Source organism: Anolis carolinensis, chromosome 6, assembly GCF_035594765.1.
Source record: "Anolis carolinensis isolate JA03-04 chromosome 6, rAnoCar3.1.pri, whole genome shotgun sequence".
NCBI classification, from domain to species: Eukaryota; Metazoa; Chordata; class Lepidosauria; order Squamata; family Dactyloidae; genus Anolis; species Anolis carolinensis.
In genome coordinates this window covers 98,528,229-98,543,722 of record NC_085846.1, presented here as the reverse complement: position 1 = coordinate 98,543,722, position 15,494 = coordinate 98,528,229, and the positions used below count along the sequence as shown (strand labels likewise).

At 38.6% G+C, this 15,494-nt stretch overlaps 1 protein-coding gene across 8 annotated transcripts in view; it reads right to left on the bottom strand.

The window, feature by feature from the left end:
* Nucleotides 1-1,965: 1,965 nt before the first annotated feature.
* The window catches only part of spag6 (sperm associated antigen 6), a 54,744-nt gene continuing 41,215 nt past the window's right edge, over nt 1,966-15,494 (bottom strand). For 4 of the 8 annotated variants that reach the window (XM_062984330.1, XM_062984333.1, XM_062984331.1 and 1 more), the window contains 4 exons: nt 14,980-15,117; nt 11,138-11,254; nt 9,051-9,196; nt 1,966-2,495 (listed from right to left, as the gene is read on the bottom strand). In XM_062984330.1, coding sequence (XP_062840400.1) covers nt 2,429-2,495; nt 9,051-9,196; nt 11,138-11,254; nt 14,980-15,117 — 468 coding nt within the window. In that variant the 3' untranslated portion in view covers nt 1,966-2,428. Of the gene's footprint in view, nt 2,496-9,050; nt 9,197-11,137; nt 11,255-12,318; nt 12,581-14,938; nt 15,118-15,494 lie in introns of those variants that run through there. The other 4 variants (XM_003222160.4, XR_010007229.1, XR_010007228.1 and 1 more) reach the window with 4 other exon arrangements.

Here is a 15,494-nt window from a genome sequence, read left to right as displayed (position 1 = left end):
ATTCAAACAGCAGAGACATGTGACCAAAACTGAATGATGTTTAGATGTCTTGAAGAAATCAGCAATTTCAGAAACAAGTAGGTAGCAAAGGTCTGCCTTAGCTGAGGCACACAACTGTTGACTATGATATTTTTACTTCATTAACAAGATGGCAGGCATTATTCAGGCCCCCTGTGTTGAAAAACTTAACTCATCAAATATAGCTTGGTCTAGGTCATTGAAATTACTTGGACAAAAGTATATAAGAAAGCCAAAGTGCAAAACATTTACTAGAAGAAGGACATCACAGAAACAAATTTCAGAAGAATGAAAGAAAAAAACATATCCAGTCTAATTTCTGGATTGAATGAAACATCACTCTTTCCAGCCTTCACAGCCAACGTAAACTTAGTGGCTTTCCATGATTTCAAAGGATGGAATATAAGTGCTATTAACCAGAAAAAACAAATGACTTTGGAGGCAAATGAAATATAGGAAAAGATATATACTGACCATCACCTTAGCTATAGCCATAAACAAATAGTGGTATGATAGCCATGAACTAATTTAACACGTGATAGAATGGCATAAGAGACAAAATGAAACCTCTTTACTGTTTCAGCCTCCAAAGCTGTTTCACTTTGGATTTTGTCTACATATAAGCCTACTAAATGCTTCCATTAGTTATGATCCATCCACCCACCACAGCTGTAGCCAAGAGGGGGAGGATTAGGGGTTCAAACTCCCTGCCCAAAATATTTCAGGCTTTTAAAAAATATTTCAGGTTTGCTCGTGAATTTTAACTGGTTAATCAAATCCCCATGAGTGTCCACTGAAGTTTACCTGTCTTGAGAGTACACTGAAGTTTATCGATGGAGCCTGATTTCTAAATTATTTTGCATTATGGAACTGCTCTTCATGATTCGCTAAAAAAAAGTTTCAACCCCCCCCCCCCCCGCCGCCGCCCTGCCACCCACCATGCATATAAATCTGCCAACTGAGGCAAGAGTTCATCCATCTGATAAAATGGGTTTATGTAAAATAGCATGTATTCACTTTTAAGATGCCACAACACTTTTTGTTGCCTTTTCCTAGCAAGGGGCCTGTGGATTCAAAAAGCACAAATACAAACTAGCTCTCAAGACAAGCTGCATTAACTGTTGCTAATAGAGTAAGTTTTACTGTACTTTGTCTCAATCTGCACATGGCCAAGAAGGGGGAATGGCTTCTGCCTGCATTGATATCTCTCTAGACCAACTTAATTACAACAGAGACAACATCTGATACAAAATATAGGCCTGCAACTTCACTATTGTCACTTTTCTTCTCCTGTATGATCTATAATATCCTTTGCCTAATGAAGATGCCTACAGAGCTTTGAAAGCTAGCATGATGCATTTTGTGCATTTTCATTGGCTAATAAGGGTATTGCTTTTGTTATATTTTGTTTTCTCTAAAGTGTTACAATAAAAAGCTGAGGTAAGTGTCCACAAATACCACAAAAGAGGATTATTGATATGTGATGAATACCTATATAACTCATACCATCATTCAGTGAAGACTACAACCTTTCAGGAATAATACAAGATCTTGATGGCTTATAGTGCATTTCTTTGCTTAGAGATAAATGTAAATAAATCATCCAACTGTAGTTAAGATTTACCAGCCCTACAAGATAGATGAAAATCAAAAGGTATCTGGAATGTTATTTCTGGCAAGAGGTTTTCAAGGTGCAATTAAAAAAAATAAACTATCTCAAAAGAATGGTGAGGCCCAGAAGTGTTGGCAATCTTTCAAGCAAAATTCACTACTATGTTTATGTTCAGTTTTCTTTTAACTATGTAACCAGTCCTTTAAAAATAGTTTATAAACTCAGAAAATGGTCCTCCTGAAGTAGCAGATAGATGAAACTTCTCAATTAAAAACCTGCATATTAAGATCAAACATTCAAGGGCTGAAATGATAGGAAGGCAAGAAATCAAGGTGTAGTTTGTCACTTGTTTATTCCACAGAGACCATTTCAACTTAGGCTGCACAAACCTGCAAATGAAAAGTCCATGCGAACCACTGACACAAATAGATGATGTATGGCTCCAGGACTTGGTGAAGAGTGTTGCAATCCCTTCACAAACCAGTATTCTTAATATTTTGTTTTAAAGACTCAATTAGACTCTGAAGACCAGAAGTATATTCAGACAAAGTGCTGTACCTTCTGTTCTTAGGTCTTCAACACTTGAGAAATTCAGACAGGCTTTCTTGTTAAGCTTGAACTTCTAGAAATCAAACTGTAGTTTAAAGACAGAAAGGTATATCTACCTATTGTTCTAAGTGATTGGTAAAAGAAGAGGGATAAATATCTCCCAGACTAGTATTTTCCAAAGGATATTTTCTTGCTACTCAAAAACACAGATAAGCGAAAGTAATTATTATATCAAAAATACTGAAGAGTTTATAGAACAGGCTGATAATTTTCTACTCTTTCCAGAAGTGCTTCAGAATATTCAGGGGAATAATATCTGAAAGAGAAACAAGGATGTCTTGATTAAAAAACAAACAAACCCTCAATGTGTTTTAAATACAAATCTACAATCTGAATAAGAAACACTTAAACCTGTTGAAGGAAATCAAGTGTTCTTCATTCTGTGCAAGGATTTTATGCCATAAATATCAGCTAATTTTTTTTCGTGTCAGGAGGTACTTGAGAAACTGCATGTTGCTTCTGATGTGAGGGAATTGGCTGTCTGCAAGGATATTGCCCAGGAGACTCCCAGATGTCTAAATGTATGCATTAGTGTATTCTAGTTTTGTATGAAACACTTGTTTCACATCTGCCTTCTCCATAAAGGCAAATCTTTAGTTAAATTAAACAAAGAGATACCATGAAGAAGATAAAACAAGTTGCTTCCTGCTGCAAGATGTAGGCTATGAACCAATAATTGAAATTACAAGAAAGAAGATTAAGATTAAACATTCCTGGCAGTAACAGCCATTCAGCAGTGGAATGAACTGCTTTGGAGGGAGTTGGGCTTTTCTTCATTGAATGTTTTTACATAAAGATTGGATGGCCATCTTTGGGATGAGATCACTTTGGGTTTTGAGAATAGACCAATATTTTCTCACATCCAATGAGGCCAAATGTCTTATTGTACCCCGCAGAGGGTGCTATGGCCATTTGGAATCACCAAATGAACTGGTAGTTGAGAGGTAAGGCAGGACTCTCTAATCTCAGAGTATGAACAGCACCCAAACACCCTCCAACATTTCACCCACAAAAACCAAGACACATATATGGTGTGGCTGGGCAATGGGAGTAAACATCAATAAAGACGCAAACACAAGACTCATTATAAGCAGAGAAAACCAGGAATTTATAAACTGAGGGGAAACTGGGAGGAAGAGAGAGAAACTGGGATATTTAATAGTGGCTGAGAAAGTGGGAGAACAAAGAATAAACTAGGGCTGTGCTTGTCAAATGTGACAGGTGAGGGCATGTACTCAGGGGCTTTGGACATTGCCCACCCCAGTTTTACAGAAACCTAAACTGTTGACCATCACATCTTGGAGCTGCAAAAACCATAGTTTGACTATACACTACACATACACATCATTTTATCTCTCTTGAATCTTTTTCACATTCATTGCACTACATAATCTAGTATTATGGGAAGAGAACGGTTCTCCATCCACTATGCCCAAGAGATATCTTTATAATGGCTTTTGCAACTTACCAATTTAGGTCTGAATCCAACTATTAGTTCCCAGCTCAAGTAGACTCATTAAAATCAATGGGAATTTGGTATATCAATATGATCCTTAAGTAAGTTCCCTGATTCAATGGGTTTAGTTGGCCTAACATGGCTTTAGGCCTTCGGCTGTTAGAAATAATTTCCAGCAGTCTTGTGACTTTTTGCCCTTACAGGAGAACAAAATAGAATTTGGGACTAGAATATGAAGGGGGGGGGGGGGAGTATGGCAATGAAAGGACCTTCCAGACCCAGACTTTATGCTTATATTTTAATCAATCCCTAGCTCTCTAACTGGTATTTTTATGCTTAAAATAATAAAAATGATGGGGCATTATGGGGACAAAAATAATTTACTGTCAAACTATTCCTTTGTATGCATCAACACACTCATTCTTCTTTTTAAAGAAATAAACACTATGGGATATATCTACACTTGATTTTTCTCTAATTAGACACATTAAAGTCAAAGGGATTTAAGTTAGTCATAACTACCTATTGACACATTGATTTCAAAAGGTTTCATCTGAATATAAATCCAATCTATTTCTAAGACATTCTAAACAGACTTGTACCAGTTACATATCAAAGCAAAAATGACATTTTTCTCAAATTTGCTGTTAATGGACCAGTTATCCCTCTTTTACTGGACTTGGAAATGGAAGATGAGGTGGAGAGGAATTACCATTATCACCACCATTATCACCAGACTAGACTATTGGTTTCATTCTCTAAACTTCCCCTAATTAAAATGTGCATGTTTAAAATATCGCAGGGATTGTCCTAAATATTAATTAAACATTAATTTTGCACCTTCAACATTTTAATGCTATTTATTTATGGTGTAGCCCTCACTGTTCAACTTTGTCACTGGTAAGTGAAGGCACTATGGATATGAATCCTACTCCAGTCCCCAACTCTGCTTGGTGTTTATTACAGAACTATGGAAAAAAGCCCATTCTCCTCCAAAGGGTAGCTTCTTGGGAGGGCAGATGTGATTATATATCCATGTATGTTCCAGATGATTGTGAAGTATTCCCATAATAATCATCAAAATTTTATTTAAAAGTGAACTGCTTTGTTATTTAGTCTTGAATTTATATCCAAGAGCCTTTGACCCTTGCTATGGATGTTGGACTTCTCCACTCTCATCGAATCCTGAAATTGCATCTCTTCTTCCATACTGCTTTGCTTATAAATGACAAAGAAAAACACAAGTTTCCAAAGACCTCTCCCTAGTGAATTTGCTTAATGTTGCTCGGTTCCCTTAAAGATTTCACTTGGAAGAATTTACTGCTGTCTAACTATTCCCGCTTGGGCAGGCAATCAAAGTATAAAACGTGTCTTAGCTTCTCTCAGATCCGAGCCCAAAGGTCAGATTTAAAAGCAGCATGTGGCATTTAAAACAAAAATCAACAGACAGCAAGGAACTGTAGAGGAAAGACTGCGGAGGAAACCAGTTTCACGCCACATGATCATTGTCTTTTCATGATAAACAAAAAAGCTTTTGTAAATGGAAGAAATGAATAACAGACTTTTAGGTGAAACAAAAAGCAATAAGAAATGTAAACAAGGTAAACTTTCATCAGGCCTACATCTGGTACATCTGGTATGTGGACTCTGAAGTATCAGAAAATGCTACTCCAATTAACATGTGGGTAGTATGTAAACAATGAACTTGCACACTTTTATCCATTCTACCAGCAATTTGATTGTCTGTTTCCTCACACAAAGATTATTCTCTGATGGACACTCTGGGAGGAGTTAGTCCCATTGATGTTACCAGAATTACTTCAGATGAAAAGATAGATAAAATCAGATTGTATGCTTATAAAACATAATCTAGCTAATGTTTCATACCTCAAAATTAATTGTTCCAAACAAAATGAACCTTGATCTGCCTACTAGGCCAAAATAACAAAATATCTATGACATCGTTTAATCTGTGTTTTCAGTTTTGGCAGCAGAAATTCAAGACGGCCTTTGTGGGATATTTTCAGGTCATTTTAGTTCATTCACTTCACAAGTGAAGCTCTTTCAATTCCAGGAGGTCTGAGCCACAGCGTGCGACTGACTTTATGAAAAATGCAGACAACCAGCAGAGGGAGTAGAATTGCACAGCATCTGAGCATTATGGATAATGCATTGGCCTAGCAGAGGGACAGCCTGCTTCTTAACTCTGCTTTTGTACCATTTCTTGAAAGCCAATTAAATTATGCAGAACTAGAGAGTTGGGGGGAGGACAGTGAGAACATTAGGGAAGTCTGGGGCCCAATCTTTAGGAGCTTCAGATAGGAGAGAAGTTAAATAAAATATGAGGAAAAGATACAAAGCCAAGACATCAAGAGGAAGGAATTTAGAGTCATGTCTGCTCATTATGGGCTTTCTATTTGCTCAACAAAATAATCTTTATAACAAATTGCTACCTAAAGACCACAAGCAGGGCAGATCTATGATGCTTGAGGACCATCTCTTACTGTTCTGTGTAGATACATTTAGAAATACAGTAGAGTCTCACTTATCCAAGCTAAGCTGGCCAGCAGAAGCTTGGATAAGCGAATATCTTGGATAATAAGGAGGGATTAAGGAAAAGCCTATTAAACATCAAATTAGGTCATGATTTTACAAATTAAGCACCAAAACTTCATGTTATACAGCAAATATGACAGAAAAAGTAGTTCAATACGCAGTAATGTTATGTTGTAATTACTGCATTTACGAATTTAGCACCAAAATATCACGATATATTGAAAACATTGACTACAAAAATGGCTTGGATTATCCAGAGGCTTGGATAAGCAAGGCTTGGATAAGTGACTCTACTGCAGGGGTCCTCAAACTTTTTAATCCGAGGGCCGGTCCACAATCCTTCAGACTGTTGAGGGGCCGGATTAATTCCGATGCACACTGCACATGTCTTATTTGTAGTGCAAAAACAACAACAACAAGAATAATGAAAGAACAATACAATATTTAAAAATAAAAATAATTTTAACCAACATACATTTATCAGGATTTCAATGGGAAGTGTGCTCCTGCTTCTGGCCAATGAGATAGTCAAGTTAATTAGGATTGTTGTTGTTGTTGTTGTTGTTGTTGTGTGCCTTCAAGTCATTTCAGACTTTGGGCGAGCCTAAGTCTAAAATGCATTTATTTATTATTTATTTATTTACTGCATTTATTTACTACATTTGTATCACACCCTTCTCACCCCAAAGGGGACTCAGAGTGGCTTACAAATTATATGTACATACAATATATTATATTATTAGCATAGCACAATATTAGCATTATATATTACTTTATTGAACTATACCACTATACTATAATATTATTAGTAATATAGAATATATAATTAATATTATTATATGGTATTATTATTATTAGTGTTATATTGTATTACATTATAATGTTATTATCAATATTATATGTATATACAATATATTATATTATAAAACTGAGGGCAGGGGCCAGGTAAATGACCTCGGAGGGCCACATCCGGCCCCCGGGCCTTAGTTTGGGGACCCCTGCTCTACTGTATGCCTAAATCTTATGCCTAAATCTAGCATTTTGCACTGGGTTCTTCTGTTCTGGAACAAGGACAGAGGTCATAGTTGAAAACATAGAATTTCTGCTTTTTTGGTCTTTGTTCTTACTTGTCCCATATGTGCATTGATGATTTTTTTTTTCTGGACTGCTAGATTGGAGTTTCTGTTAAGACTGCCATAAAGAGAAACCTGCTTTACTGGAATAAGGGCACTTACAACTCCAGACCACAATTCTATTTACCAAGTATTATGGATGTAGCACATCCTAAAATTAATTTATATTATCTGCAAATTGTATTATGCGGGGTTCACTCCTGTGTGGGAGCCTCTTTGGGGTGACAAGAGGGTGAGAGCCTGTCCCTTTGCTTGATTGATGTCAAGCCTATTTGTTTGTTTTTAGCATCTGCCTGTCTGATTTTACATAAGGTTTTTATTTGTCATCTGTTAGCCTGTCCCATATAGAAAGGATGTGTTTTCTAGAGAAGTGAGGAAGCTTCCAGATTGGAGGGCGGCCATTGGAGTCATACAGGGGAGGGGTAGAATAGGAAGAAGGAGACAGCCTCAGTGCCAACAAAATGGCATGCTTATTGCCTCCAAACTGTCTCCTATATCAGCCTGGATAACCAGGGTGACAGTCCCCTTAGTTGAAAATGCTGTTGTTGAATGCCAGGTAAGTAAATGGAAAAACAACTGCCATTCAGGACTTGATTCTGGATGAAAATGCTGACCTGATTTGTATCACAGAGATCTGGCTGGATGAAACTGGGGGGCGGGGGGGAGAGGTTAATCTCTCTCAGCTCTGCCCACCAGGTTTTTCTGTACAGCAGCAGGCAGGGCCTGGGAGATAGGGAGGTAGAATTGCAATGGCCTACAATTCAGAGTGCTGATTATGACCTTTAAAGCCCTAGATGGCTCAGGCCCAGGCTATTTGACTGACCACATCTTCTTGTACAAACCTGCCTGGGTCCTGAGATCTTCAGGAGAGGCCCTTCTCTCGGGCCCACCTCCACTCCATGCTTGGTTGGTGGGAACAAGGGGAGGGGCTTCCTTCTCAGTGGCTGCTCCTTGACTCTGGAACTCCCTTCTTCCCAGGGAAGCCAGAATGGCCCCCTCCCTACTGTCCTTCCAGTGGCAGGCTAAAAACTTTTTATTCAGGCAGGCTTTTAAAGAACGTTTTTAAAATCAAGTCAGGGTGCTGTGGTTTTTAGTTTTGAATATGTTTTTATTAATTTTAACTGTTTTTTTAAATACCAATGATATTTAATCCTGTTTTAATGTTTATATATTTGTAGATTTTAAATTGTATTGAAATGCTTTTAACGTAAGCTGCTTTGAATCTCCTTGTGGACAGAAAAGGCGAGGTAAAAATAAACATATAACAGGAATAATGCTTATGTAGCAAACAGCATGCTTATGTAGCCAAACAGAACCACCAATATACAAGAAGCAGCTATCATCAGACCTTTTTGGAGGGAGTAACCTAGAATTTCATAGAGCACAAAACAAATCAATTAGAATAAAAATTAAGAAGTAGGTGAAACACTCCCAAATAGCCCAATAAGGACTGAAAATGCCATAGGAAAATGAATACAACGTAACTATTCTGAAGGACGAAATGAAGAATGAAGCACATCAAAGTTTTTCCAAGATTTGAAGGTGGGGTGAAAGTACAAAAAGCAAGCTCCAGGAACTGTGACTTACTGAAGCACCTGATGCGAGAGAATTGTTGACTGAAAACATTTACAAAATGAAAATGAATACACTACCATCATTTTCTCACCTGACTATTTCTTCAGGATAACAATTGTTAATTGTGTTGATGTATTCTTGAAGCAGGGACCCAGCCTCTGCTTTTATCTCCTGCACTTTTTTAAGGCCACCACTTGTTACAAAAAGGCGTCTAGCTTTGGGATCATGTGGCAGAACCTATGAAATAGAAATCATATCATAATAAATTAAATCATCCTTAAAGATTCACAACACCACCACACTACGTATGATCTGATAAAATATTCTACTTCACTGAGATGAACTAAAAAGAGAGCACAACACAGTAAAAAAGCAAACATCTTTTTGGATCAAGCCTGAAAAACCTGAAGACAAGGCTTTACAAAAGGTATTTTTACAAAGGAGGTATAAAACACTTTATAGTGTGCATATAAAATTCAAAAGTGGGCAACATGCACATCTGAATTACCAATACCTTTCTTTCTATTCAGCATTAGCAATAGTGAACACATTATCTCATTAACATTAAAGCTGCTACCTTAGTATTAAAGGATTGCATGTGTCTCCTAGGCAGAGATCCGGTGAAGCTCCTGGAACAACATCCTCTGAATCCTTCAAAATGCTTATTTTCAGCTGGAAAAAAGACTAAGCTATGGCTACCAAACCCTTATTTAGGTAAATAGCCCCTTTTTAGAAGGCCATTCCAAAGCCAGGCCACAACAGATCTAGCAGTCCTCTCCATGCAAGCTCAATGGAGCTCAAATAACTCTAAAATAAAATTAATAATTTGGGTGGAGTTTTGCCTAATCCAAACCGTACTGGTGAGCTTAGCATGTATTCCACATCAGCTTTTCTACTTAACAAGATTTACGTCATAGCTCCTCCCAAACCTTAAAAGCTCAAAGGTTACCCTTTCCTTAATCTTGTATTTTTGTGATTGATTTAGGGTCTACTGAGCATGGCACCAACCTGTAGTATTCATCAGAAAGACAATCCAGCAGATGCTGAGCTCTGTGCATCAGGTTTTTCTCATCCTATCTAACACCTTGGAGGGAAATGCCTTTTTGCCAAAGAGCAAACAAGAACAACCTGGTGTAAGGAGGATGAAGATATGAAAAGCTGAAGCCACCCATAGCTGAGCAGCTGTGGGATCATATGGCTCCAATATAGATTCTTCTTTAAAATTAAATTTCTAAACTCTGCTTTTTACCTTTTGAACACTTTGTTTCCAGGAACTGATCAAAAAGGAATAAAATGGGTATGCAAAATGTAGCCCATGTGCCACATGAACTATCCCAAACCACTTTTATGGGACCCAGAAGGAAAAAAAAACACTGCCCTGAAATGTCCCTCATTCTATGTGCTGTGTGTGAGTAATTTTCCCCATCTTTTCTGGGGCATTGGAGCATCTTAGTTACAGGAGAGGCCTTTAAAAAAAAAACCAGGAATATTTCTGGTTGTAATGAAATCTTCTTCTGGACATAAAAGGTCAAAGGGATCAAGACATGATAAATATGCTCACCATGTAGCTTAGGGCATTTTGGGGCAGATAAGTAGGTAGAAAAATAGGCAGGCAGGCAGGTAGTTTTTACATGGAAGCAGCAGTAGCTGGAGACCTACTTTAACCCTCAGCCTTGACAGTTATCCACCTCTGGAATAAAACAAGAAAGTGGGAGATAAAAGCTCTCCAGCCATCTACACTGCTGCAGAAAAAAGACGAACTAAAAGGAGAAGGACAAGTTGTTTACTTGTAACTGTGTTTCTTTGAGTGGTCCTCTGTGAATTTACAAAAATGGGTCTAACAGAACCCCAGGGAGGATTGGGTGGGGTTACCGCCAAAATCTGAAGTAGAACTTGGAGAAACTTTCCGATGGAACCTGCACAAATGCGGTTTAGACCCACAGAGACCACAAAGAAGAAACCTGATGTAGGGGGGGGGGGGAAAACAGCAGCATAAATGGGTAGTTTACTTCCCTAAGTATTTCAATAAATAAGACCAAACAATGCAGAATTTTTCTTTTTCGTGTGAGACAGCTGCTTTCTTCCCTGACTCTGATGATATGTCAGGCAAGTGACCCTGATGCGTTTAAGAAACATTGGCCAAGTACACAGCCCAGTGATAAACAAATGGCCACTTACTTTACTGAACTGGCCAACTACGTGTTTCAGGATGTTGGGAGGAGCATCATAGAGCAAAGGTTCAAGTGATGGCAGATGAGTGCAATTTTGTAAGATGTTTTTCAAAGCCTTCTTTGTCTATCAAAATGCAAAATATTTTCTGTAAGGCATTGGTAACATAATCATCTCTAAACCTATTTATAAAATTAAGATTGAATTATTTCAGCAATGCAAAAACTGTAAGCATCTATATATCCCTTTAATGAATATTAGCAATCTTTAAAATATTCTCTGGAAATCCAAGTTTAATTTGTTATAAAAGACAGGAAGATTGTGAAAGGATGACTGTGGGCATAATGATTTTTGTTGTAATTCCCATAACCATGTACAAGTCATGCTTTGTTATTGCAATAAGGACAAGCAAAATGAAATAAAAAAGATATGTGCTGGTGCTACATATATATCTTGCCTTTTGTCTAGTGAATTGAAGATATAGTAATTTTCCACATTTTATCATGTCAGCTGAAAATAGGTCCAGCTGAGAGACAGTGAAACACATCCAAGAGTAAATTTTGATAGTTCAGGAGATTACAGCCTTGTTGTCTGAAAGCTAAGTTCCAACAGGACTCTGCTTTCTAAGGGCAGAGATTTAGATTAATACCAATATTGTAAACACTGGTTGCAACGGATATTGTCTCATAGTATCTGGTATCTGGCATAGAGGCTGGGATTCTTCCCTCCTGTACTGTTGTTTGGTTTATACACTACAACTCAAACTGCTCTAAAAAGGCCTGGAAACTGTTCTGGAAATGTCTGGGGAAAAAATCAGACAGTTTCTGCAAAGGCTTTCATTAGTCCAAAACAGAGCTTCTGAGCCCTGCAGGGGTAGCTTCTCTTGTGACCACCTGAGCTCTGCCAAGTTCAAATGTAATTAGATAATGACATGATATTCTATCCTCTGCATTAATGTTGCAAATGGACTGAAATGCTACAATGATGAACAGCTTGTATCCAGCTTCCCATTCAAAGGGTTTAAAAGGAAACAGAACTGAGCTACCCACGGCTGAGCGCTTTAGGTCCTTTGTATGGCTCCCAAACCTTTGCCACTTGGTTAAACCAAAATGCTGTCCTTGGCTGACATACTGAGGGACAGTCAATCCTATTAATCAGAAGCAGCATCATTATATTTATTTATATCCCACCTTTCCCCCAGTTTGTGGTTCCAGATGGCTTAAAACAGATAAATAGGACATACTTAAAATTCACAAAATACAAAAGTTAAAAAAGATTATATTCTTTTTAAAACAGTAGTTATAAACTGTTGAAAATAGCAAAGCAAAATAGCAGGTAGAAAGTCCAGAACTTCAAATGGGATGGGCCTTGTACAGTTTTCAAAGGCCTGTCGAAGCAGAAAGAAAATACTGTAGTTAAGGTGCCATTCTAATCCTTTTGGAAAAGGGAGTTCTGGAACACAAAAGACAGTGAAAACAGAAATTAATTAATTAGGACTTGGGTGGGATTTTTTTATTTAGTGGCTGCAATATATACTTTGTAATTAGAAGAACTGTGAGATATACCACATCACTCATACAAAACTAGAATTCTTATCCCTGACAATTAATTGTGTTTCCAAGGAAAACGGCACCTCTAAGGTAACCTCAGCTTTTTTTCAGTTTCACCAATGCAATTTAGAAAGGGAGTAAAGAGTATTCTATTTTTTAGTTATTATTGTTTAAAAGTTGGGAACTCAAAATCCCTCTTGATCTTCTACAAATGTAGCAATGGCAGGGTAGAAGCTATTTTAGAGAAATAACAAAACAGGAGGGGGGTGGAGTAGCATTGTATGTCAAAAAAATATTTACACCTGTGAAGAGATGCAAGACTTCAGACCTGAAAACCAGGTTGAGAGAATCTGGATAAGAAATTAAGGTGACAAGGACTGAAAAATATGTAGTGGGGTCTATTACAGATCTCCTAGCCAGACTGCAGAACTGGATTAAGCCTTTCTTGACCAGATAAACATGCAGAAAAAGAGATATAGTAGTAATAGGGAATTTCAACTATTGGAAAACAAACTTTGCCAAGAATTCAAAGTTCAACAACTCTCCCACTTGCCTTGCCAGCAATTTTACTGTCCAGAAGGTAGAAGAGGCAAAAAGAAGCTCAGCTATTCTGGATGTGATCCTAACCAACACTGAGGATCTGGTCAATGGAGTGGAAGTGGTAGGATCCTTAGGTGGAAGTAACCATGTGTTCCTGAAGTGTGCGATACAAATAAAGGATGAAACTGAGACCCCTTCCACACAGCTGAATAAAATCCCACATTTTCTGCTTTGAACTGAAATATATGACAGTGTGGACTCGGATAACCCAGTTCAAAACAGATATTGTGGGATTTTCTGTCTTGATATTCTGGGTTAATACAGCTGTGTGGAAGGGCCCTAAGAGAAGTCTCACATGCATTCTAGACTTTAAGAGAGCTGACTTCAGGGAAATTAAGGAAATACTGAGTGTGATTCCATGGACAAGAATACTAAAAGAGAAGGGAGTTAATGATAGATGGGAGTTTTTTAAATGTGAGATACTGAAGGCACAATTCCAAACAATGTCAACAAGGAGAAAAAATAGGAGAAGTGTAAAACATCCAGAATGGATGTGCAAAGAACTTTTAACTGAACTAAGATTTAAAAGAGACATACACAAGAAATAGAAAGGGGGGGGGAATCATCAAAGAGGAATTCAAACAAATAGCCAACATGCGTAGGGAAAAGGTTCATAAGGCTAAGGTGCAAAATGAGCACAGGCTTGCCAGAGAGATTAAAAACAATAAAAAAGGAGTTATTTGGTTATGTCAGTAAAAAAAGGAAGAAAAGGGAAACGGCAGGGCCTCTGCATGGAGAAGGTGGTGAAATGCTAACAGAGATAGGGAAAAGGCAGAGCTGCTCAATACCTTCTTTGCCTCAGTCTTCTCCCAAAAAGAGATTGGTTTTCAACCTGAGCAATATGGAGCAGACGAGGTAATTGGGAATATGCTACCCAAAATAGGTAAAGAAGTAGTCCAGGAATACCTGACTACTCTAAATGAATTCAAGTCTCCAGGGCCAGGTGAACTACATTGAAGAGTATTGAATGAACTAGCAGAAGTAATTTCAGAACCACTGGCAACAATCTTTGAGAATTCTTAAGAGAACAGGAGAAGTGTTAGCAGACTGAGGAGGGCAAATGTCGTCCTTATCTTCAAGAGGGGGGGGAAAGAGGACCCAAAAGGATGTCATAAGGAAGAGGAAGCAGGCTTGTTTTCTGCTGCCTTGGAAACTAGGACTCTGAGCAATGGGTTCAAGTTACAGGAAAGGAGATTCCACCTAAACATTAGGGAGAACTTCCTGACAGAAAGAAGTGTTCAACAATTGAATTCTCTGCCTAGAAGTGAGGTGGAAGCTCCTTCCGAGGCTGGATGGCCATCTGTCAGAGGTACTTTGTGCTCTTCTTCCATGGGAGGGGGTTGGACTGGATGACCCATGTGGTCTCTTCTGGCTCTATTATTCTATGATTCAAAAATCATGCAAACATGTATGAATTTTTGATCTACTTTATGTTAAGGGGGATGGAATCACAATAGACCACTGCAACTCTAATTCCCCACCCCACCACCCCACCCCCAGGCCTTGCCTGCTGCTGCACAGAGGATCTTGGTGGACAGAGCTAAAATTAACCCCCCCCCCCTCCCCTGCTCATCCAGCAGGGTTTCTGTGATACCAAACCAGTTCAGCATGCTCATCCAGAATCAAATCCTGGATGGCACTTGTTTTTCCACTTACTGACCTGGCATTCAAGAGCAGCATTTTCAACCTGGGGGGAGTCACCTTGGTTATCCAGGCTATTCGATATAGGAGACAGTTAGGAGGCAATAAGCACTCTATCACGCTCCTCCCCCTTCCGCATCTCCTTCTGCCCTGTATGACTCCAATGGTTGCTCCACAAATCTGGGGACTCCCTCCCTCCTTAAAAAAAAAAACACATCCTTTCTGTATGGGCAAGTTACCAGATGACAAATAAAAATCTTATATAAAAGCAAGGTAATAGATGTGAGGTCTGCCAAGCAAAGGGACCGGTCCTCGCCCTCATGCCACCCCCCCAAAGTGGCTCTCCCAAAGAGGTGAACCCTCTTTGGTGTGGCCCCTTTGGTGGCGCCCCTGCCCCCGCAGGCGTCCTCATTTTATCCCCAGTCAGGCAGCAGAAAAGCTGGATGGAACTGCTCTGGTTTCTAATGGTGTGAACAAACAGATGACAGCACCACACCTATACCGTGAGGACTAGCCTTTTCTCTGCTGATACTGCCTCCAGCAGCATCACATGCTACAAATGATAGGTATCCAAC